Source organism: Sapajus apella, unplaced genomic scaffold (assembly GCF_009761245.1).
Source record: "Sapajus apella isolate SASKATOON/1434 unplaced genomic scaffold, GSC_monkey_1.0 scaffold64, whole genome shotgun sequence".
NCBI lineage: Eukaryota > Metazoa > Chordata > Mammalia > Primates > Cebidae > Sapajus > Sapajus apella.
In genome coordinates, this window is record NW_022437004.1 from 6,012,232 (window position 1) to 6,038,568 (window position 26,337).

A 26,337-nucleotide genomic window follows, 5' to 3' on the forward strand; every position below is an offset into this window, starting at 1 on the left:
CAAAAAAAAAAAAAAAAAAAAAAAAAAAAAGAAAGGAAGAAAAGAAGATGAAAGAAAATTAATAGAGAAAAGCAACCAATGGCTACCACATCATAATTGCACGCCTATATCAGAGCCAAATGGAAGTTTACAAAGGTAAGAGAAACATTAAACTAAGTTGGTTACAAGACTAAGGCTTAAAAAAAAAATAATCTGTAATCTCAGCAGTTTGGGAGGCTGGGGCAGGCAGATCACAAGGTCAGGAGATCAAGACCATCCTGGCTAACACGGTGAAACCCTATCTCTACTAAAAATATAAAATATTAGCCGACAGTGGTGGTACATGCCTGTAGTCCCAGCTACTCAGGAGGCTGAGGTAGGAGAATCGATTGAACCCAGGAGGCGGAAGTTGCAGTGGGCCGAGATTACACAAACTGCACCCCAGCCTAGGCAACAGAGTGAGACTCAGTTTCAAAAACTAATAATAATAATCTAAATACAAAATGTCAGGTTTGTGGTTTCTATATTTAATGCTTCAGTAGTATGAGTTTGTAATTTTTTAGTTGCAATATATATTTATATTCACTGTTAGAGAACTTTACTAAATAGTACCACATGCACTGCTCTCTAGCTAACTAAAATCCCCTAAATTGGCTAGACAGCTCAGAAATATCTCAAGCTACATACACATACCTACGCTCATTTTTGCAACAGTTCAAAACACCTGAGTACTGCTGATATTTTTGTGTTATCTGATCAAGGCATTTCACATGAATAAATGAAATATTACTCAGTTTTGGCATTTTCAATGTTTGTTAATCTAGGAATATTTAAAATGATAGTAGACCACAGGTGTGGCAAGAAGTCTTTTGATAATTCCATATCTACTCTGAGACAGAACACTTAAACTTCCTCTCCCTGGTCTAATGTAAGGAAAAACACCAGCCACACTCTTAGATTCAATAAAACCATAGTAATCAGCTGGTGAAACTGATTACCAAACTTATCTGAAGATATCTAAAACTGTATGAGATACAGCATGCAATTGCCTTCAAGAATTAGCATTTATTGGCATTTGAATCCTTTTGAACTATACAAGTGCAACTTCGTTCAAAAATAATTAATGAAATATTTTAACCATTAAATCTACTACCTAGCATTAAAAGATTTTTCAAGTTAATACATCTAGTATATCCATTGCTAGGTTATACTTATTTCTTATGAAGAAATAAATAGTGACTTGAAAACTACAAATAACTTACAATTTATTTGTTACAAATAACAAAAATTACCATGATCTGTGAATATGAAATAAGTTTCCTACATGCTAAAAAAATTATGTCTTATTTAATGTTATATGCTTTGGTAAACACAATCTATATTCCCTGGTTGTCTAGTGGTTAAAAAAAAAAAAAAAATCAATCTATTAAAGAATTATGCAAACCCAGGACCTCTTTTGCTACTAGGCCGACCTAAATCATCCAAGGAATAGAATAATTAACAATTTTAAGAACGAACATTAATTTTATGAGGTGGACAATATAATCCTCCATATTAACATAAGAAAACTGTCATACAGGCAATTTTGATAATATATTTAACCATTTGGTAATTCAACAAAACTGAAATCCATTATGCTATCAGATAGATATTCCTTATATACATATCTTCAATTCCATTTGCGCTTTCTGCATTTTTTTTTCTTCCTTTTTATTTATCTTTTTTTTTTTGAGACGGAGTTTCACTCTTGTTACCCAGGCTGGAGTGCAATGGCGCGATCTCGGCTCACCGCAACCTCCGCCTCCTGGGTTCAGGCAATTCTCCTGCCTCAGCCTCCTGAGTAGCTGGGACTACATTCACCTGCCACCACACCCGGCTATTTTTTGTATTTTTAGTGAAGACGGGGTTTCACCATGTTAGCCAGGATGGTCTCAATCTCCTGATCTCATGATCCACCTGCCTTGTCTCCTGAAGTGGTGGGATTATAGGCTTGAGCCACCACTTCCAGCCAATGCTAGTCATTTTAATTACTCTAATCACACAGGTATAGTAGTTCTTCCTTATCTGAAGTTTCACTCTCCATGGTTTCAGCTACCTGCCATCAACCCGGTCCAAAAATATTAAATGGAAAATTCCAGAAATAAGCAATACATTAATTCCTGGTCGGGCGCAATGACTCAAGCCTGTAATCCTAGAATTTTGGGAGACCAAGGCAGACAGATCACTTGAGGTCAGGAGTTTAAGAATAGCCTGGCCAGGCCGGGCGCGGTGGCTCAAGCCTGTAATCCCAGCACTGTGGGAGGCCGAGGCAGGTGGATCACGAGGTCAAGAGATCGAGACCATCCTGGTCAACATGGTGAAACCCTGTCTCTACTAAAAACACAAAAAATTAGCTGGGCATGGTGGCGTGTGCCTGTAATCCCAGCGACTCAGGAGGCTGGGGCAGGAGAATTGCCTGAACCCGGGAGGCGGAGGTTGCGGTGAGCCGAGATCGCGCCATTGCACTCCAGCCTGGGTAACAAGAGCGAAACCCAATCTCAAAAAAAAAAAAAAAAAAAAAAAAAAGAAAGAAAGAATAGCCTGGTCAACATGGTGAAATCCCGTGCCCACTAAAATTTAAAAATTAGCTGGGTGTGGTGACATGTGCCTGTAATCCCAGCTACTCGGGAGGCTGAGACAAGAGAATCACTTAAGTCTGGGAGGCGGAGGCTGCAGTGAGCTGATATCATGCCACTGCACTCCAGCCCAAGCGACAGAACAAGACTCCGTCTCAGGAAGAAAAAAAAAAAATCAATTCATCAATTATAAATTACAAGCCATCCCACCTTGTTCCACCTGGGACGTGAATCGCCATTTTGCCCAGTGTATCTATGCAGTATATGCTATCCACTTGTGAGTTGCTTAGTAGGCATCTCAGTTATCAGATCCACTGTTGTTGCTATATGAGAGTGCTTGTGTTCAAGTAATCCTTGTTTTACTTAAAAATACTTGACTGGTAATAATTATTAGTTGTTGTCATTACTCTGTTACTGTGCCTAATTTATAAATTAAATTCTATCGTAGGTAGGTATGAACAGGTAACCACATACTATGATAGGGTTTGGTCCTATCTGCAGTTTCAGGTATCACTAGGAGTCTTGGAATGTATCTCCGGAAGGTAAGGGGGAACTACTGTACAGGTAAATGAAAAGATTGATGAAATTATGAGAAGGAAAAAATGTTCTATCTTAATCAAAACTGGATAAAAGATACATATGAAAAATCAGGGAATCCTGGAACAAATATATTAAATATCAATGAAATAATTTTTTTTCTTTTTCTTTTTACTTGTAAGAAGCAATGTTTTAAAGGTACTCAGCATCTCAGTAGGTAAAGCACCATGTTCTATTAACAAGGTGTGGCTTTGATACATTATTTAAGCTCTTTGAACCTGTTTCCTTGAACTTAATAATAATTCTAATGTTTTCTGTTGTAACATTCTAGAGAAAACAGATACAGACTCAAATAAGAAGATTTTTTTTGGCCGAGTGTGGTGGTTTATGCCTGTAATCCCAGCACTTTGAGAGGCTAAGGTGGGCGGATCACTTGAGGCCAGGAGTTTGAGACCAGCCTGGCCAATGTGGAGAAAGCCTGTCTCTAGTAAAAATATAAAAATTAGGCCAGGCACAGTGGCTCACGCCTGTAATCCCAGCACTTTGGGAGGATGAGGTGGGCAGATCACAAGGTCAGGACTCCAAGACCAGCCTGGCCAATATGGTGAAACCTGTCCCTATTTTAAAAAAAAAAGAAAGAAAATTAAAAAAAAAAAAAAAAGTTAGCTGGGCATGGTGGCAGATGCCTCTAATGCCAGCTACTTGGGAGGCTGAGGAAAGAGAATCACCTCAACCTGGGAGGCAGAGGTTGCAGAGCCAAGATCATACCACGGCACTCTAACCCAGGCAACAGAGCAAGGCCCTGTCTCAAAAAAAAAAAAAAGACCCACTCATATAGGCTGATTTTTTTTTTATGCAATGGTTAGTTTCAAAGATAACAGAAAAAAAAAATTCTAAAAATGTTACACTACAATAGAAAACTAACTCTTAATTCCCTGAGCTCCATATACCAGGCTACAGAAACAATCAGACATTTCTGGAACAAGTCAATACAACAAGAGTACACTAGTATAACTAAAGATACATAGCTACACAGTAACTGACTTTCAGAACATGCCAAATAAGCATTTAGGACTGCAAGAGATTTTTTAAAATCTGATATTAAAGGAATCTAAAGTGTTACATACTTAAGTACAACATATATACACACCTCTCTAATTCTCACCTGCCATAGGCAAGTAGGTGTTTTGTCTAAAGTTAGAAGACTTCCAACAGAGCTTATAGTCTTTGCTTTCTCCTAGAGCTCATGTGATTGCTCCCTTCTTCCCAGTTTCTGCTCTCAATTTTTAAACATGCTGCTCTGCCGTATTTAAAAATCTTGGCTGGGCGTGGTAACTGACACCTGTAATCCCAGGACTCTGGAAGGCGAAGGCAGGTGGATTGCTTGCTCACAGTTCAAGACCAGCCTGGGCAACAAGGTGAAACCCCATAGCTACAAAAAATACAAAAATTAGCCAGATATGGCAGCACACACCTGTAATCCCAGCTACACGAGGCTGAGCTGAGAGAACTGCTTGAGCCCAATAATCGAGGCTGCAGGGAGCCATGAATGCACCACCATGCTCCAGTCTGGGTGACAGGGCAAGACCCTATCTCAAAAAAAACAAAACAAAAACAAAATCTCACTGGATCTTACATCCCCCTAAGTACCCTGTGTCTCACTGTATCCTCCCCCATAGCTAAGCAGCTACAAATAATGTTTAACTTTTCACTCCTTCCTTCCTCCCACTTTTTCATTGCAAACTGGCTTCTATTCTACCATTTTTCCGAAACCACACTTAACCAAGGTTACTTGCCGAGAACCTCTTTGTTGCTAAATCAAGTAAACACTTTACAGTCCTTATCTTAGTTGGTCTCTCTGCTACATGTCCAGTACCATTCTTTCCTTTTATTTTGATTTTTCTGATTAAAAAAAAAAGGATCCAAATATCACAGAAAAAAAAATGGAAGTTCAAGTACTCTGTAATCTCACTTGCAAAGACAGTCACAGTTGTCCTTATACCATTAACAATATGGTATTAATGTATACCATTAACAATATGATATATATTCATAAAGATTTATTTTATAATGCATATGACATATACGTATATAATTTTTTTAATTTTACAAAATTAGAAAATTTTACATATTTCCTTGATAATTTTTTCACTTAACGTATTTTGATCTTCTGTCCTTGTCAGTATTTGTGGTATGAAGATTAATTCCTCCCCTCTTCCCATAACCGCTGCCACCCTAACCCTCACCCCAGGCAAAGAGCTCCACATCCCAATACCTGGAAACTGTGACTATGTTATCTTATATGGCAGAAGGTGCTTTGCAGCTATGATTAAGCCAAAGATCTTAAAATGGGTGGTTATCTTGAATTATCTGGGTTGTGCCTGATAGAATCACAGAAGTCCTTATGAGAGAGAAAACAATGTGAAGGCACAAATAGAAAAGAATTTGAAGATGCTATGCTGCTGGGTTTGAAGACAGAGAAGGGGCCAACAAATGCAATGCAAGGAACACAAGGAATGCAACTCGAGAAGCTGGAGAAGACTCTCCCCTAGAGCCTCCAGAAGAAACCAGCCCTGCTACAATCTTGACTTTGACCCAGTGAAACATTTTGAACTCTGACCTTCAGAACTGTGAGAAACTAAATTTAAGTCATTAAGTTTGCAGTAATTTGTTACAGTAGCATAGGAAAGTAACACAGTATATATACCATATTCCATCAGCTGTATAGCATTCCATCATATAAATGTACTATACTTTATTTAACCAATCCTCTCTGGATGGATGCTTGGGTGCTTCCAATTTTTTACTAATATATGCTAAACACATTCTTCCACATGTGTATGTTTCTCCAGGATTTATTCCATAAAGTATAACTACTAGGACAAGTAACATGATACTACAAGTTTTAACAGATATAAAAGGAAACCTCCAAAAGTCTGTTTTGTTTGTTTTTGTTTTTTGAGACAGAGTTTCAATGTGTCACCCAGACTGGAGTGCAATGGTGTAATCCCAGTTCACTGCAACCTCCACCTCCTGGGTTCAAGTGATTCTCCTGCCTCAGCCTTCCAAGTAGCTGGAATTACAGGCACCCGCCACCACGCCCAGCTAATTTTTGTATTTTTAGTAGAGACGGGGTTTCACCATGTTGTCCAAGCTAGTCTTGAACTCCTGACTTCAGGTGATCCACTCACCTCAGCCTCCCAAAGTACTGGGATTACAGGCGTGAGCCAACCACATTCGGCCAAAAGTCTGTATTTTTACTCACACTAACAACACTCCAACCCCTCCCTTACTCTTCAAAGCTCTACTCTTTTAACTTTTGTTAAATCTCTTTCCTGGATTTCCTTTTATAATGGCTGTTCCTTTTGTTCTTATGCAGACTCTTCATCAGCTCATTTCTTAAATGTTACTAGTCCCCAACATCCAATTCCACTCTATCCTTCCTACACACAGTCCCAGAGATATCTCATACTTCCTTTTAACCCCAATTGCTACTTACAAACAAAATGGAGTTCATCGCTCCTTCTTTCCTTTAAATCTTTTCCTTCACTGTGCTCACTCTATTGTCATACCAACATCCAGCAGCCTATAACAGATACATAGGGGTCACCTGATCCCTATCTTATCCTCACCCCATATATCAAGTCTAAGGATTCCATGTCTTTATGGCACTAGAATCCATAAGTATCTCTACCTCCCTACCAACTCCTTGGATGAGAACACATCAATTTTCAAGTGTATTACTTTACTGTGTGTTTTCACTGTTCCAAGTCTTACATCCCACTGTACCAGAATAATCTTTCTAAATCTCAATTCAGATTTATCACTCAACTAGATCTTTTACAGATTGCAGGTTAGAATGTAAAATAGTGTAATTTCTTGGGGGAAATTGTTTAGCATTGTTGTCTGAAGTTAAACATACATCTGACCTAAGACTCACTAATTCCACCACTATTTATTTATCCAAGAAAAATGAAAGTGTATGTCTACAAAAGACTCATAGTCAAAACTTCATAGCAGCTTGCACAGTGGCTCACCCCTGTAATCCCAGCACTTTGAGAGGCCGAGGTAGGTGGATTACCTGAGGATAGAAGTTCAAGACCAGCCTGCCCAACATGGTGAAACCCTGTCTCTACTAAAAATACAAAAATTAGCTGGCATGGTGGTGGGTGCCTATCATCCCAGCTACTAGGAGGCTGAGGCAGAAGAATCACTTGAACCCAGGAGGCGGAGGTTTCAGTGAGCCAAGATCACGCCACTGCACTCCAGCCTGGGCAACAAGAGGCCCCAGAATTCCAATTTTTTTTTTTTTTTTTGAAACTCCGTCAAAACAAAAACTTAATAGCAACTTTATTCATAATAGCCAAATGGGAAAAGGGACAAATAAATTGTGCTATATTCATACAATGGATTAATATGCATGGATTACAAAGAACTACTGATATGTGCAAGATCATGGATGAATTTCAAAAACATTATTTTGACCAAAAGAAGCAGACACAAAAGAATATACACTATGTTATTCTACATATGTGAAGTTCAAGAACAAGAAAAACTAATCTATGGTAAAAGATATCACAACTCCAGACTGGGCACCAGAGTAAGAACCCCAAAAATTAGCCAAGTGTGGTGACACACATCCTTTGTCCCAACTACTCAGGAGGCTGAGACAGGAAGATCACTTGAGCCCAGGAGTTCAAGGCTGCACTGAGCTATAATAACACCTAGGCAACAGGGCAAGACCTCATCTCTAAAAACAAAATAATCACAACAATGGGGATTAACTAAAGCAACCATAATGGGAATAATTCACAAAGGTGTATACCTTTATCAAAACTCACTGAATTGGTCAGATGCAGTGGCTCAAGCCTGTAATCCCAACATTTTGGGATGCCAAGGCAGATGGATCTCTTAAGCCCAGGAGTTTGAGACTAGCCTGAGCAACATAACAAGATCCCATCTCTACGAGAAAAAACAAACCAGATGTGGTGGTGCACACCTGTAGTCCGAGCTACTGAGGAGGCTGAGGTGAGAGGATTGCTTGAGCCTCGGAGGTCAAGGTTGCAGTGAGCCATGATCATGCCACTGTACTACAGTCTGGGCAACAAAGCAAGACCCTGTCTCAAAAAAAAAAAAAAAAAAAAAAAGCTTATTATTTATTTCTGAAATTTTCCATTTAATATTTGCAGACTGTAATTGACCATGGTTAAGTAAAACTACAGACACTACATTTTTCATGTCTTATTCCCCAAAATTCATTTTCAACTTACTTGAAGGTCTTTTCATCATCAAATTATGCTCAGTCTTCCAAACTATCCTGATTTCTAGTATACCTAAAGATATTATATTTTTCTTCTACCGTTCTCATATATTTCATTCAAATATATAATTAATCATTAAAGCTACACTTTTATACAGTATCTGCTAACCCTGTTCTGATAAAGTCTCCAGCATAATTGATGAGCATACTGGATTCATTTCTGCCATACAAAAGATTCAGGACAAAGATGACAGCAAATAATCATTTGAGCACCAACTCAAAAACAAAATCCCCATCCTTCCTTCTATCTCATGCTTTCCTATGAACAAACAAAAAAATCATTTACCCAAAATAAAGCAAGTTTTGTTCCTATCTCTCATCAAGGTCCCTTTCAAGAACAAAGGAGCTAGCAGTTCCTTAAGAGTCCTGATAACAAACTTACAGAACACTAAATAGCAAAAACAAGGAAAACCCAGATAATCGTCATTTTAACTAACTTTAGGGAACACTTTTCATAGAGTTTAACTGTGTGAGTTGGATGAGCACAAAGAACAATTAACAAGCCACTAAACCCACATTGTCTTTGGCCACTTAAAAGGATAAACCGCAGGCAGTACAAGCAGAGAAAACTCTCTTGAAGTACAGATGCAGTAACAGCTAGAAATGCAACAAATAAACACACCACGCTAGTGGCAATACCTAATGAGAAACAAGATGACACTTTGGGAACAAACTTATGGGGTCACAATCAACAGGTTCTAACAATTAATCTACATTCTTCCAATGAGGATGGACTATCACAACACCATGAGAGACAGTAAAAATTCCCCGTCATCTAATTGATATCTTGAATTTTATACACAAACACAAAAGTAAAATACAGTCATGCACCACACAAGAACATTTCAGTCAATGGATACCACATATAAGAGGGTGGTCCCTGGACGGGCATGGTGGCTCACATCTGTAATCCCAGCACTTTGGGAGGCTGAGGTGGATGGATCATTTGAAGTCAGGAGTTTGAGACCAGCCTGGCCAACATGGTGACACTGTGTCTCTAATAAAAATGTAAAAATTAAAAATTAGGCATGGTAGCATGCGCCTGTAATCCCAGCTACTGGGAGCTCAAGCAGGAGAACAGTTTGAACCCTAGAGGCGAAAGTTGCAGTGCGCTGAGATAGCACCAGGGTACGCCAGCCTGGGAGACAGAGCAAGACTCCATCTCAAAAAAAGCAAAGAGGATGGTCTCATAAGATTATAATATAGTACTTTTGTTGTATCTTTGGTATTTAGATATACAAGTACCACTGTTACAACTGCCTACAGTATTCCATACAATAACCTGATGTGCAGGTTTATAGACTAGGAGCAATAGACTGTACCATACAGCCAAAGTGTGTAGTAGGCTCTACTATTTATGTTTGTGTAAGTGTACTCTATGATGTTCACGCAACAGTGAAATTTTCTAACAACTCATTTCTCAGAACATATCCCCATTGTTAAGCAATACATGACTGACTTATTAACTTGTGGCAGAACGAAAAGGCCAATGGGAATTTTGTGCAGTGAGAAGCAGGCTTTTGTATTTTATAAAACTTGTTAAAATTAATTTTTAGAGAAATACGTAGGGTTGGCAGGTTTTTATTTTTTGCCAAATATTAGAAGGAAAAATGTATCTACTATCCTAGAATCACAACTTCATAAGAAAAAGGACATTTTAATTCAGAAAAAGGATAGATATAATTTAAAGGTGAATAAATTATATAAACATTGACAACATTTCTATTTTATCATGAGCTTCATGGTAAAAACTCTGACTCAAAGAGCAGCATTTGGGAAGCTACTGATTTAGTATTTTAAAGAAAATAAAAATATAGAATGACAAAGAACAACAAAGCTATTAGAGATATTTAAAATAGAGACTTTAATGGGTGGTTTTATCATTCACTTTAAGTATATACAAAAATCTCCGTAACTTTATTAATCTTTAATAATAGTTGCTAACTTTTTCTAGTTTAGAAGCTTTTTGCAAAACAAAAAATTCTGAGTACTACTTCTCCCCGTAATTGGATTTAAGCGTACTAACTGAAATGATAAAACCATCACGACTTTTTTTTTTTTTTTTTTTTTTTGAGATAGAGTTTGGCTCAGTGTCACACAGGCTGGAGTGCAGTGGTGCAATCTCGGCTCACTGCAACCTCCACCTCCCAGGTTCAAGCAATTCTCCTGCCTCAGCCTCCCAACTAGCTGGGATTATAGGTACATGCCACCACGCCCAGCTAATTTTTTGTACTTTTAGTAGAAATGGTGTTTCACTATGTTGGCAAGGCTGGTCTCCTGACCTCAGGTGATCCACCTACCTCAGCCTCCCAAAGTGCTGGGATTACAGGTGTGAGCCACCACGCCTGACCCATTATGACTTTTTACTAAATTTTACAGATCTATCATTTTTCATGTAACATTTAAGGCACACATGGATTTCCAGAACCCTTGTAGAGATCTACACCCCAATCCATTTCTCCAGGCACTCATCTCCTCTTACCACGAGTCTCCCACATTTTAGCTTGGATAATTCCTTTATAGAAAATATAAAATAACTCATTAAACTGGATTATCTTCAAAATCACTTTTGAGATTATAAGATCCTGGGACAATGAGTACTTCCAAAAAGAATTTTAAGACTTCTAAAGAAATGACAGCTTGACCAATATTTAGGTCCTGTACCTCCTAACACTCTTTTCAGACAACTGTGAAGAAATTTAAAAGACATAACCCCATAAGGAGGAGACAACAATGGAGAACAAGTGGCAACAGGTTTCTGTATAATGGAAAGCAACAGTTGACTTCCAGAGTGAGACGGCAGATTGAACACGCACACATCTAATTTTGCTTCCTCCCAAAACTTAACTAAAACAAGGATAAAGAAAGTTTTGTTACTATTGTTTACTCTGTTTTTAGGACACAAGCCATAAGGACAGGGAGAATGAGACAATAGCAACAAAATTTTGGAAGCTGGAAAGAAGCTGGATAACTGACCTAGTTAAAGATAGCCAAATTCTAAGCCAACAACGCTGACAACTGAGAACAAATCAGTTTACACCATAGAATCCTCAAAAGGTTCAGGAGCTGCCAGAACAAAGAGGGGAAGGGAGACTAAAAGGATCGGGTGAAAGCTGAAAAGTTAGAAACCTAGATTTCCTCCAAGCTGCTGAGTGCCACCCACAATGCAGCAGATGATGGTAGATTTCTTATCTCAAGAGGGTAAACCATACAAAGTGGAAGACACAGGTATCCTAACAAACAGAGACAGATTATGTGAGCCTATATACTAAATGCTCTATGGCTCTTTACCCAACCCTCTTTTCCTGAGTTCCCAGATACTGGCAACTAGATCTCAGCTCACCAAGCAGAAAACTGGAAAATACTCTTTGGAAAATAAGACTAGGACAAAAGGAAAGATAAACACATTAGAGATGGCCTCAAACAATCCACCCAGACCAATAGTTTCAATGTTAGCCACAAACTGGAATTATCTGGGCAGCTTTAAAAAATACTGGTGCTAATCTACAGAGATAGAAATCAGAACAGTGGTCACCTCTGAGCCGGGAGTGAGACAGCTGAAGGGATATGAAGAAATTTGGGCCGGGCGCAGTGGCTCACGACTGCAATCCCAGCACTTAGGGAGGCCGGGGCGGGTGGATCACAAGGTCAGATGTTTGAGACCCAGCCTAACCAACATGGTGAAACCCTGTCTCTATTTAAAACAAATAAATAAATAAATATTCCAGAATTTTTGCCATCCTTTACATCTTGTGTCAGTTACATGGTAAAAATGAAACTACACACTTAAATTCTGTGCATTTTATTATATGTAGCCACACCTAATTTTTTTAACTATTGCTACTGGGGGCCTATTCTCAGACATTCTGAGGTATTAGCAGCAGGGATTTTTTTTTTCAAAGCTCTCCATGTGATTCTAATGTACAGCCGAAGCTGAGAACCACGGCTTTAGACTCTAGAATATTAGGTAAAAGTATTTGTCCTCAAGCCCTACTTACAACCTCAGGGCTTCCCATCAGCTTTCAGTAGCCCACTCTTAATCATGAACAAACAACCAAGGATAATCAGTCCTCCAAGGAGGGCCTCTACTAATAAGACTACACCAAACAGGAAAAAAGTAACTTGGAGAAAACTATGCAAGGAAAGGAAGGTTTAGGCTGGGCACAGTGGCTCACACCTGTAATCCTAGCACTTTCGGGGGTCGGGACAGGCGGATCACCTGAGGTCAGTTCAAGAACAGACTGGCCAACATGGTGAAACCCAGTACCTACTAAAATACAATAATTAGCCAGGCATGGTGGCAGGTGCCTGTAATCCCACCTACTCAGGAGACTCAGATGGGAAAATCACTTGAACCTGAGAGACGGTGGTTGTGGTGAACCGAGATCACACCACTGCACTCCAGCCTGGGCAGCTGAGCAAGACTCCACCTCAAAACAATAAAAATAAAAGAAGATTTTAAAAAACTATTTTTAACATTCTCAGAAATATAAGAGCAGATAAGAGCAATAAAAATAAAAGATTATAAAAAACTATTTTTAACATTCTCGGAAATATAAAAGCAAATATAAGCCATATCTGCTCTTATATTTTATCTCTCCATAAAACAGGAAGAGATGGAGGAATAAGTGACTGAGTAGAGGAAGCTGAACCTACAGGCCTGCAGAAAGGAATACAAGCAAGAAACAAGCTGAGGGAGTCTCTCTGAGCCTATTCTGGCTCAGGAAGCTGCCCGATAAAGTGATACAATTTTTTTAATTTAAAAAAAGAAAAAGCAGCAAGCTGATTTGGCTAACTCACAGAACCCCAGAAAGGCTCAAGATCTAGGTGCCTAGGAGTTCCCAAGTATAGAGTCAGTGGTGGAGACGCAAGGGGCTAAATAGTAAGTCGTTTAAAGTCTATATAAGGTACAGTTGGACTCCAGGCTCCCTCCTCCACGACCATTCCTATCTCATAAATGTATTTTCTAGAAACACTAACCTGGTGATACGTTTTGGCTCTGTGATACCACCCAAATCTCACCTTAAATTGTAATAATCCCCACATGTCAAGGGCAGGACCAGGTGGAGAAAACAGAATCACAAGGACGATTTCCCCCACGTTATTGTGATAGTGAATTCTCACAAGAGCTGATGGTGCAGGACTTCCCCCCTTTTTTGGGCACTCTTTCTCTCTCCTGTTTCCCTGTGAACAAGTGTCTTCCACAATGATTGTAAGGTTCCTGAGGCCTCTCCAGCCAAATGGAGCTGTTAATACAATTAAACCTCTTTTCTGTATAAATTACCCAGTCTTGGGTATTCTTCATAGCAGCATGAGAATAGACTAATACACCTGAAGAGACTCCAGACTCAAGAAAAGTAAAGTGAGGCTCAAGGCTAAAAGCCAAGGGATTAAACAGAAGTGGCTGGGCATGGTGGCTCACGTGTGTAATCCCAGCACTTTGGAAGGCCGAGGAAGGCAGATCACAAGGTCAAGAGATTGAAACCAACCTGGCCAGCATGGTGAAACCCCATCTCTACAAAAATTAGCTGGATGTGGTAGCATGCACCTATAGTCCCAGCTACTGGGGAAGCTGAGACAGGAGAATTGCTTGAACCCAAAAAGCAGAGGTTGCAATGAGCTGAGATCGCACCACTGTACTCCAGCCTGTCGACAGAGCAAGACTCCGTCTCAAACAAACAAACAAAACCAGAAGTGTGTTTGGTGAAAAGCAGCCCCTTCCCACAGCCCACTTCCTTTGCCCACCTTTCAGAACACTGGGAGCCAAGCACAGACCCTGTCCCCCTCCCCTAGATTTGATCACCAAGAGAAATTCTTAAAAGACCTAGATAGATAGATAGATATGCCATGTTATTACATCTCTCTATCCAGGTCTTTTAGGAATTTCTCTTGGTAATGCTCTCTTGGTAATTTCAAGAATTTCAATTTTGATATAAAACTGAAAGACTCAGTATGAAAACATCAGTTCTCCCCAAATTTATATATACATTCAATTCCAATTCCAAAATTTGTGGAAAATGACAAGCAGATTCTGAAACTTATATGAAAATGCTAAGAGCCAACAGCCCAGAAAACTTTAAGAAACAAAGTTGAGGAGCTTATATTACCATTTATCAAGGCTTATTAAAAAGTTACATCAATACAGTGATATTAACACAAGGATAACCAGTGCACAATAAAACAGAACAATCCAGAAACAGACCCACACTAATTTCATAAATTAGCTGACCTTACTGTCACCTAATTTATGAAAAAAAAGTGCCACACCATGCCTGGACCACTTGCACATTTATAATTGTGAACTTTTTCTCTATACTTCAATAACTTTTCTAAGATTTCTTTGACACAAACTTTCTGGAAATCTTAAAGCTAGCATTTAGAACATAAAAAAATAGTTTCTGGGACGGGCGTGGTGGTTCACGCCTGTAATCCCAGCACTTTGGGAGGCTGAGGCAGGTAGATCACTTAAGGTCAAGAGTTCGAGACCAGCCTGACCAACATGGTGAAACCCTGTCTCTACCAAAAATGCCAAAAAAAAAAAAAAAAAAAAATTAGCCGGGCATGGTGGTGTATGTCTGTAATCCCAGCTCCTCAGGGGGCTGAGGCAGGAGAATCGCTTGAACCCGGGAGGCAGAGGTTGCAGTGAGCCAAGATCGCGCCACTGCTCTCCAGCCTGGGTGATAGAGTGAGATTCTGTCTCAAAAGAGAGAAAAGAAAAGAGAAAAAAAAGAAAAAAGGGCTTCTGGTACACTGGTGAAATTTTACTGACAAAATTTTAAAACAAAAAAAAAAGTTACTAACACATACCAGCTCAGAACAAAGATTAAAAACTACCAGCAGATCAATTTTCTTTAACTTCAGGAAGCACTGGGATTCATTCTTTAGGCAAAGAAAGGAGTTTATTATTCAACACTGTAACCCAAAGAAAAGATACCACTTCAACAAAGTACTTCTTTTCGGAAGCAGCTCTACCAGCAACAGATGGGAGGGAGGAAAGCGAGGAAACCATTCCAAAAGTCTTGGCTAACTCTTGGATGAAAGGATGGCAAATGAGATCACATAAGAAGCCCCAAAGACAGACACAGGTAAATCACAGCAACTCTTTGGAGTGCAAACACCAACACCACAATCCAAACTACCGGAAATCCTGCGGTTAATTTAAGGCTTGCCCCACTAGTCATAAGGTGATTCAGTGATGGCTACAAACGCTCCTCGAGTGCATCCTGGACCTGGCTCACCCGCCTTGCCCATCACCAGCCTGGAGACACGCTATGCGCAGAACCCAGGAGGCCAAGTAAAGACGCCAACTTTGCAAGTAAGGGGCGCGAGGCTCTCGCCCCTCAGGTCCGCTGAGGGAACCGAGTTCTGGCCTCGAGAGTGGGGTACCGGGTCAGTGTCCTCCACAGGGTTTACGAGGACGTGCCCCCGAAGCTGCTCCGCCCCTCCACCTCCCTGGGACACACTGTTAGACCCGCCGGCGAGTTTCTTCCCCAGCGCCCACGAGAAGGAGGGCTGCGGGCGGCGGCGGCAGGCGAGGAAGCGAGCGCAAGGAACTTGGGCCCTGTCGGGGCCGGGCGCACCCGCCCCGCTCGCTCAGCAAAACTTGCGACTGCCCCCGCCCGCCGCGCCTCGGCCCAGCTGTGCGCCAGCAGAACCCGGACTCACAGCCCGCCCGGCTTCCCGGCCTGCCCGGCCTGGCGCAGCGCCCCTCACCTTGGAAACGTTGGTTGGACTTTGCTGTAAACATTAATTTCCCATCCAGCCGGCAGCCGTGCCGCCGCTTCTCAGCGCCTCGGCCCCGCTCCTGGCTCCGCGGGTCGCCCGTCCAGCATTCCCAAAAGCACAGCGCTCACTCAGAAGCTCAGGGCTGCCTCGCGACCCTCAACTACCCCTCCTGGCACCGCCGTTGTCGGAACCGCTGCCAGCCCCTAAGCCTGCCGGCCCGCTGGCTTTTCCAGAGTCCGGCCCGGCCGCGTCAGGAGAGCCCAAGGCGCAGGCGCAGCAGGGTCTTAAAGAGACCCGGCCGCCTCCACTGCAGAATTGGTTCGAGCAGGTTAGGGGCCGGGCGGGCCCGCTGAGAAAAGGAGAAGCCGAAGGGATTGGACAGAGTGCAGTGGGGGCGGGGAAATCCCTCTCTCCCCTCCGCCTCTCTTTCAAAGCGCCAGCCCTCAGCCCTGCAAATCGTCAACTTCCCCCGCCACTTGAACCGCCCCTTGCATATCAAAGCGACGGAAGACACACCCCCTGGAGGGGTGCCGAAGCGACCCCGCGCCTTGGACTGCGGATCTCGCGCTGCCGCACCGCCCCCGAGCCTGACTTCCAGGCCCCGGGCACGCGGTGCAGAAGCGCAGGCTTCGGAAGGCAGCCCCGAGTTGCCCCGAGAGGTGACCTTAGGGCACTCTCAAAAACAATAATCAACGTGTAAATGCCGCTTGTAATGTACTATTCCACGTCTCTACGCACTAGGTTTATGCAGACTCCTGCAGGGGGCAGAACATGGGCACAAATATGTAAGAGTCAGCCGGGCATCCCTCCAGTATCAACGAAGAAATTCTTAGAAGGAAAGTAAACAGCCTATTAATTCTGATCTAGGAAAAGCAGGCAAGAACAATTAAAAAGGCAATACAGGTTACTTTCACTATATGTTTATAAGTGACAAAAATTATAATTATCAGCACAAGAAACTCCAAAATTCTTTGTCTAGAAATTAGATATCCCTAGTTAGTTATTTTCTAATTTGAATTTATAAGACAGAATTCACAGATGGGATTCCATGGAACTAAGCATTTCAGAAAAAAAAAAAAAAAAACTTTTTTTTTCAACAAGATTAGGAAATACCAAGAAATAGGAAGTAAAGCCATGCCCTCCACCCAGCTAAAACCTTTGAAAACTTGAAATTTTATCTGAGGCAAATGTTTACATAACTTTAGGTCGTGCCATTATTTAAAGTCACTTTAACAATTTTATTGCAACTGAATTCATCTTGTATAAGAAAACTAAGACACATCCTTAATAATGTACTTCTCTCGTCTTAATATTACATCCGTCAGCAAATTCTATTGGTTTTTACCTTACAAATTGTCCTTGAATCTGTCCTCTTCCATCTCCTCCATCACCACCCTAGTCTAGGCTACCTTCACCTGGGGCCTGGCGGTGAAGGGATTACTGACCTAGTCTTCTTGTAGTTTACCCATATCCCCTTTACCACCTCTATAATCTCAACACAACAGGCAGAGTGACTTTTTCAAAATACAGTGTAACCCTGTCACTTCCCAGCCTAAACAACTTAAACACCTTCTCATTCCCTTAGACAAAACTCCTAACTAACCAAGCCCTGAATGACCAGGTGCCTTGCTCACCTCTCCACCACTTCTCACTGCTGAGACCATTTCCACACTGCTCTCTGTGCTCCAGCCACACTGGCCTCTTTTATTCCCTATTTACCAGTTTCCTGGCCTCAACAGAGCTTTTGCTCATGCTTTGTTCTGTGCCCAGAAAGTTCTTTCGGTCCTCATCCTTCTGACAACAGCTCTAGTATCCACCTCTGAGAAGCACTTTCTGACCTCCCTACGGTGCTCTCTTACACCTGTCACATCGCATGAAACTGTAATTGGGTGGTTATAATGGTGAACTTTTTACTATTGGCTCCATAAGTCCAGGATTTGATTTTGTTTGGTTCATAGTTGTATTTCCACATTTGTTAAATACATATTTGTTCAGTAAATGAAAATTATAGATGCTAGAACTTGAACTAAATTTGGCATAAAGTCAGGGAAAGGTAAAATGTAACAGTCTGACATTTGGAATCAGAATCTAAAAACTTCAGTTATATTAAAACTGATTTTATATCATTTTAGCTGGGTTGTCACAAGATTCTTTGGGTAACCTTTAAAACAGTTCTCAAAGAGCCTTGTATAGACACCTGAATTAATAATGATAAGACATGGATGGCCCACATAAAACTAATAACATTGGTTGCTTCAAGGGAGGAAGACTGAGCCAGGCAGAGTGGCTCATGCCTATAATCCAAGCACTTTGGAAGCCTTAGGCTGGCGGATCATTTAAGATCAGAAGTTCAAGACTAGCCTGGGCAACATGTGAAATCCCATTTTTACAAAAAATACCAAAAAAAAAAAAAAATTAGCCTGGTGTGGTGGCCAGCACCTGTAGTCCTACTACTTGGGGGATTGAGGCAGGAGGATTGCTTGAGGCTGGAAGGGTGAGGCTGCAGTGAGCCATGATCACACCACTGCACTCCAGCCTGGGTGACAGAGCAAGATCCTGTCTGGAAAAAAAAAAAAAAATAGAGACAGAGAGAGAGAAAAGAGGAAGACTGAGTGATTGGTGGATACAGGTGGGAAGGAGATTTTTACTGCATGCCTAAAAGGTTTAAAATCGTACCTTTTTAAAAGTATATGAATTATCTATATGAAGATAAATAAATGACCCAAGAGTGTCATACTGTTCCATTTATCTGAAATTCTAGAAAAGGTAAAATTAATCCGTGGTGAAAAAATCCTAACAGTGGTTTCTTGTGGCAGGGGATTAACTGGGATGGTACAGGAGAGAAATTTCTGGGTGGTAAAAATGGTCTCTATCTTGATAGGGATATGAGTTACATAAGTATATTCACTTGTCAAAAATATGCAGGTAACATTTCAGTGAACGTAAATTTTACCTTAAAAACTGTAAAAAAATGAGCCAGGCATGGTGACTCAAGCCTGTAATCCTAGCACTTTGGGAGGCCGAGGTGGGTGGATCACCTGAGGTCAGGAGTTCAAGACCAGCCTGGCCATCATGGTGAAACCCCATTATTTAAAAAAAAAAAAAGGGACTCCATGTTTGGGTCCCCTTCCACGAACACTCTCGTGGAAGCCATCTTTCTCTTTCCTGGATTTCCCCTCTGGGGTCCCTTCCACACTCTCTTGTGGAAGCCTGTCTTCCCCTCCTAAACTCCATCTCTATTCCCTTCCACTCAGTGTGGAGGCTGCTTTCTTCTCCTGGATTCCATCTTTCTGGATTCTCTCACTCAGCAAGAGAGTTAGTTTCTTTCTCTCTCCTCCTGTTTCTCTCTCTCTAAATAAATAAATCACTTTAAAAATAAAATAAAATAAAAAGTCGCCAGGCCCTGTGGCTCATGCCTGTAATCCTTGCACTTGGGGAGGCCAAGGCGGGTGGACTGCCTGAGCTCAGGAGTTCGAGACCAGCCTGGGTAACATGGTGAAATCCCGTCTCTACTAAAGTACCATAGGAAAAAAAAAAAATAGCTGGGCATGGTGGCATACACCAATAATCCCAGCTCCTGGGGAGACTGAGATAGGAGAATGGCTTGAACCCCCAGGGGAGGGGGCAGGGGGAGGGTGGAGGTTGCAGTAAGCCGAGATCGAGCCATTGCACTCCAGCCTGGGCAACAAAGTAAGTGAGAGACTCCATCGCAAAAAAAAAAAAAAAAAAAAAAAAAAACTCCTGTAATCCCAGTACTTTGGGAGGCCAAGGCGGGTGGATCACAAGGTCAGGAGTTCAAGACCAGCCTGTCCAAGATGGTGAAATCCCATCTCTACTAAAAGTACAAAAAAATTAGCCAGGCTTGGTGGCAGGAGCCTGTAATCTCAGCTACTTAAGAGGCTGAGGCAGAGAATTGCTTGAACCCAGGAGGTGGAGGTTGCAGTGAGCCAAGACCGCCACTGTACTCCATCCTGGATGCTACAGAGCCGAGACTCTGTCTCAAAAAAAAAAATTATAAAAAATAAATAAAATTTTAAAATCTAATAGCTAACACCTTGTTGAGCACTCAACATGTATGGGTATTGGCTAAGGCTATGCATACACTATTTTGTTTAATCCTCATATTGTCCTCATGGGGTAGGTATTATTATCATAACCCCCTTGCATATGAAGAAGCTGAAATTTAGTAAATACCAAATAACTTGCCTCAGTTTATATCCCTGGAAAATGGTGGCAGAGCTTTGAACACAGTCAGTTGAATGCCAGAAGTAGTTAAACATTAGGCCCTATAGCACTTCTCTGAAACTGTAATATTTTGGTTTATATGCATTACTCATCTACTAGATCAATCATTTCACAATGATTGAAATCATATTTTGTCTTTTTGTTTGAGGTTTGTGGTTTCATTTTATTTCATTATTTTAAAAGACTGGGTCTCACTATGTTGCTCAGGCTGGACTTGGACTCCTGGATTCAAGCCATCCTTCTGCCTCAGTTTCTTGAGTGGCTGGGACTACAGGCACACACTATCACACCCCGTAGTTTTGTCTTAAGCTTCTCCAGTAGTCCCAGCACTTTGTGCGGTAGCTGTTCAACGTATTTTGAATGAATTATTAAAAACAAGCCTGGTGTTGATTTTAGTGATACTATTTATATTTACATATGTAATATTTATATTATATGCTTTTGTATATTTGTCTATGTATGTGTATATAATTTATATTAACTTAGCAATGCTGTGCTTAAGTGCCTGAGATGTATCTCAGATGCATTGGCCTGAGGAGAGAAGCTTGTATCATTAGCTCTGATCCTCCAGCACTAACCCTGATTTACCCCTTTCTTTCACTCACCCTGAGCATACCAGTTTATTTGGTGAAAATGCTTACACTGTAACATCTCACTGAAATAGCTCATTCTAACCAAAGAAAGAGCTAATTCTGACCTCTCACAAATGCTTGAGCATTTGCATAAGTGAAATTCCACCGTATGAATTTCACCCAACACCACCTCTGCTCCAGCTCCTGCCACTCTACCGCTCATATCCTGGAACTCCACATGTGGGGTAGAAGATGGAGGATGCAGGGTGCAGTGGGCAGTAGCACCCTTATCAAATAGTTTTATTTGTGGTAAATTCAGTGAGTAATTCAAAGTTTTCTATGTTCTAATACTGTACACTCTTAGCATTGATTTGGATCACTGTCTGGGAGAGGAACCCCTCTAAACCTAGCAAGGATTAAACCCTGAAACACCATGCTCTAAACTGCCAACGGTGTTTAAGTCAGCTCCATTGCTCACAGAAAGGAAATCAAAGGAGATATTCCTCTGAAAGGCAAAAACAACCCAAGGTACAAAGGAGGACTCTCCAGAGAAGTCAAACCCACTGGTGAGCAATATTCCTCCCTCACCCTGGGTACCTGGTATTTGGAGCTTTTTCAGAGAACCAGAGCATCTCAGGTACATTCTAGGATTGCAGTGTCCAATACAGCAGCCACTAGAGACAATAGCCACATGTGACTATTTACATTTAAAGTTAAAATAAGCCAGTCATGGTGGCTCATGCGTGTAATCCCAGTACTTTGGGAGGCCAAGACAAGAGAATCACTTGAGGCCAAGAGTTTGAGGCCAGCCTGAGCAACATAGTCAGACCCCATCTCTACAAAAATAAAAATAAAAACTTAGCCAGGTGTGGTGGCACAACTGTAGCTATTCTGGAGACGGCAGTGGGAGGGTCACTTGAGCCCAGGAGGTGGAGGTTCCAGTGAGTTGAGATCACGCCCCTGCACTCCAGCCTATGTGCCAGAATGAGGCCCTGTCTCAAAAATAAATAAATTAAAAGTTCAGTTTCATAGTCACATTCACATATTTCAAGTGCTCAGTAATAGCACATGTGGCTAGTGGCTACTGTCTAACAGCACAGATATAGAACATTTCCACCCAACAGAAAGTCCTATTAGTAACACTATTAAAGAAAAAGGAGGCCGGGCGCGGTGGCTCAAGCCTGTAATCCCAGCACTTTGGGAGGCAGAGGCGGGTGGATCACGAGGTCAAAAGATCGAGACCATCCTGGTCAACATGGTGAAACCCCGTCTCTACTAAAAATACAAAAAATTAGCTGGGCATGGTGGTGCGTGCCTGTAATCCCAACTACTCAGGAGGCTGAGGCAGGAGAATTGCCTGAACCCAGGAGGCGGAGGTTGCGGTGAGCCGAGATCGCGCCATTGCACTCCAGCCTGGGTAACATGAGTGAAACTCCGTCTCAAAAAAAAAAAAAAAAAAAAGGAAAAAGGAGACATAACACTCTATTTCAACTCCTACTAATGTTCAAAACTTTTTTTTTTTAAATGAAGGCACACAGTGAAATAGTGACAGCCTATCTTACCAGGCTCATTACTTTCTAGTATACGAATCTGAAAGGTACTCAAATAAGAAGCTATGGCTACCATGCACTGGAGTTATAAGAATAGCTTTAACTTTGCAGGGCATGGTGGCATGCACCTGTAGTCCCAGCTACTAGGGAAGCTGAGATGGGAAGATCACTTGAGCCCAGGAGGCAGAGGTTGCAGTGAGCCAAGATCATGCCATTGCACTGCAGCCTGGGCAACAGAGCAAGATCCTGTCTCAAAAAAAAAAAAAAGCTTCAACTTCACCACTTTACTACTTTACCTCCACCATATTCATTCTTTAGAAGACCCCGACATCATCTTAGGAAATAACATTGTTAAGAGACATGCAATTCTGTTAATCTCTTGCTTTTATATCTTTTTTATTTTTATTTATTTATTTAAAAGATGGAGTTTCACCATGATGGCCAGGCTGGTCTTGAACTCCTGACCTCAGGTGATCCACCCACCTCGGCCTCCCAAAGTGCTAGGATTACAGGTGTGAGCCACCGCGCCCAGCCAATCTCTTGATACTTGTGCACAGGTAGAGACTAGATCTGCCATGATTGTGGGAAAGAACAAGCTCTCTGGCTCTCGAGCTCAGACATCATTTCTGTATGTGATACTACACATTAACACTGTCAGCCCAAAAAACTTCTGAAATTGTGCCACCAGAATGGGACATCCATAGTGTGCTAATTTCTACCCTACCCACCAAAAGGAGAAGTTCATTCTTTTCTTGACTTTCCAAAATACTTGTTTTAAAGCAAGGTAAAATCTGGTGGAACTAGAGTTAGTATTCCACTTAAACTGTCCAATTATCTGGGAGCTAGTAACTTCTACACTGATGCAAGTGACTAGACTGTGACCTAAAATTTCAAGTGTTCTTGCCAAAAATGTGATCAACCCTTTTGAGTTCTTTGAACTCCAATCTTCTCATCCATAAACTGGAGATAAAATATCTACTTAAGCACTGAAGTGACAGTTAAGTGGAATAATATATACCATGCATATAACAAGTATTCAAAAATAGTAGCTATTGTAATTGCTATTTTCCAAAGCCACAAAGCACCAATGTGCAAAAATAAAAAGACAGATAAATAATAAAGAATGAATTAGAAGAATCCTGACTTTGACACCTGCTAATTGTCTGGCTTTTAACCTCTGAAGCTTCAGTCTCTTCATCAAGCAAATAAGAATGAGAGTTCCAATCATAGATGTGACATGAGATGTGTTTTTATTTCCTGTAAAATGGTCTAATTAAAGCCAGGTACAAACATTAGTTAACGTTAATTAGCAGTCTTCTCCCACCACCACCAAAAAAAAAAAAAATAGAAAAGAAAAAACCAAAAACTAAAAAACAAGCAAGCTATTTTAGGAACATGATACTTTACAGAAAAATTAATGTAGCTTTTATTATGAACTGCGTTCCCAAACACGATGGGAGGCAACACTTCTGAAATCATCGTTGAAAGGCCATGCAACCATCAAAATTGCCACCAAATAGAGTTTGTGAACAAATGCTATGGTAACCAGTCATTTTCTTTTCCTCCATATGAGAAATTTGAAGCCCATACAGACACGTTAGTTCTCCTCTGTGAATGTGTATTCAGAGAAACATAAACAGCAGCCAATTACAGCAAGGAGAGAATTGTGGCAAGTGTTGAATTACAAAAAACCAGTTACTAAAATACCTTTCTTGCAGGTGTGGAATTAAACCTAACACTTCATAAATTTTGTTCATCACTCGAATGGCCGCAATACAATGAGATAACATTCTTAAAATAAAACTGAAGAAATGTTAACAAGCTGTTCCTGTGTTTTGAAGATTAAGCGAAATATACAAATCCTAGCTGAGTAACAAAATACTTTCTATTACAGCAATTACGTTTTTGTAAGCTTTAATATAAAATCAAACATTGTTTTACACATTTACCTGTTTTCCACTAGGGTTTCTAAAGGCAGCAGTCATTTTGGTGGTAACCATGATAAGCAGAGAAGACAGGGAGACTGGGGATTTGAATTGAATTTATAGCTGACTCATAGGGAGTGTTAACGACATTGCCACTGGGATCCACCCATTTAACACCCTTTCAGTTCCACCTTATACATTTGTTAGGTAGTAGGGAGCTGGGAATGTGGAGGACTAAGAATGCTGAAAACAGAGCTTTTGGTCTTATGTATGCTAATTGATTTTGGTTTCTCATTCCTTCCCTTCTTTTCTCCCCTCCCTGTGTCTCTCCCTCCCTTCTTCCTGTCTTCCATCTTCTTCTTTCCTTCCATGACTTATCTCAGAATGACATTATAATTGTTTTTGTGTTTGAGTGTCGATGCTGAGGCATTGGCTAGAAACTTCTATAATTAGGTGTGTTCTGGCACTAGACAAAATTGTTAATTTGGTAGAACTTTCCTCTTGGGCTTTTTTTTTTTTTTTTTTTCACTCCTGACCTGAGGTTTTGGTATTCTGCACGCTATTGTGTTCTATTAATGAATGTTACAGTTCTGTTACTCAGGAGCTATTGAGAGTTTACTGTGCAATTCAGCAGCAAATAATATACCTTGTGAGTGGTACCTAAATAGAGAGAAAGCCACTTCTTCAGTACTTTTCTAGATCTGATATATTGGTTTTAAAGAATTGCCTCTCTCATGATAGCTTGGATTTTGTTTTGTTTTTTTAAAGATAGGGTCTCACTATGTTTCCCAGGCTGGCCTTGAACTCTTGGGCTCCAGAGATCCTCATGCCTCAGCCGCTTAAGTGGCTGGTACTATAGGCGCACACCCCCATGTTGGTGATGGCTTGTGCTTTTAAAGCATTTACGGTAGCTGTGCACTGTGGAAGCACTTTTCATCTATCATCTCACTTAATCTACATCATAATCCTATTGTTATCTCCATTTATAAGTGAATCTCCAAGCCAGTCACTAAGAATGCTTCATTTATTTACTCCTTCATTTATTCACAAATATATTAAAGATATTCAACTGTGTCAGCCACTTTCCTAAGAGGAATGACACTAACGTTTTCAGCTCCTACAACATGTCAGAAATAATGTTATGTAATGTTATGTGCTTCCTCGTGAGGCAACTATTATTTGGCCCATTTAAAAGATATGTAAGCTATGCCTGATCCAAAGTCACATTGTTGGTAAAAGGAAAAAGCAAAAATGCAAGCATGAGTCTCTCTTGACTACAACACCTGTATCATTTGGAGTTACAAAAATGTGATACCTGTGTATACTCTAGTGTAAGAATGTATACTCTAGTACAGAAAACAAACATATGAACAAGTAAATGAACAATAACATTATATGTCCTGTTATACCAAAATATAATATAGTGGGAAAGTATAGAAAGGGGAGTGCTTAGCATGGCTGAGAGAGTTGTACTATTTTTATTGTCCACACCCTCTTCCATCTTTTTCTATTAACAGGTATAGTTGCCTGACTCAAATGAAGCCAATCATATTACCTTAACTCTCTGATCATACTGATTGATTCAAGGGATTAGGCCTGGGAGAATCCTGCTTTGGGGTTTTTCAAACCAGAGCTGGAAAAGTAAAAGCCCTTTGCCCTCTCATTATGAAGCTCTAAGGATGAAACTCTAAGGAGATCCTGGCTATACTCAGAGACGCTAAATGAGATGGAGAACATCCTGGGGATATTAAAATCCCTGGTTCCTATCTTTCCTAAGCCTTTGCTGTTCTAATCTTTCTTTAATGCTTTGACCACTCTTATAACCTTCAAAGGAAGGAGGGAAGGAGGAAAGGAAAAAGGAAAGAAGGA

General features: G+C 40.8%; 1 protein-coding gene across 8 annotated transcripts in view; it reads right to left on the minus strand.

The window, feature by feature from the left end:
- Positions 1 to 24,646, minus strand: part of EVI5 (ecotropic viral integration site 5) — a 237,267-nt gene extending 212,621 nt beyond the window's left edge. The window contains exon 1 of one of the 8 annotated variants that reach the window (XM_032247902.1): positions 24,493 to 24,547. In XM_032247902.1, the coding sequence (XP_032103793.1) occupies positions 24,493 to 24,543 (51 nt within the window). In that variant the 5' untranslated portion in view covers positions 24,544 to 24,547. Of the gene's footprint in view, positions 1 to 16,116; positions 16,137 to 16,164; positions 16,528 to 24,492 lie in introns of those variants that run through there. The other 7 variants (XM_032247900.1, XM_032247896.1, XM_032247897.1 and 4 more) reach the window with 7 other exon arrangements.
- Positions 24,647 to 26,337: the final 1,691 nt, after the last annotated feature.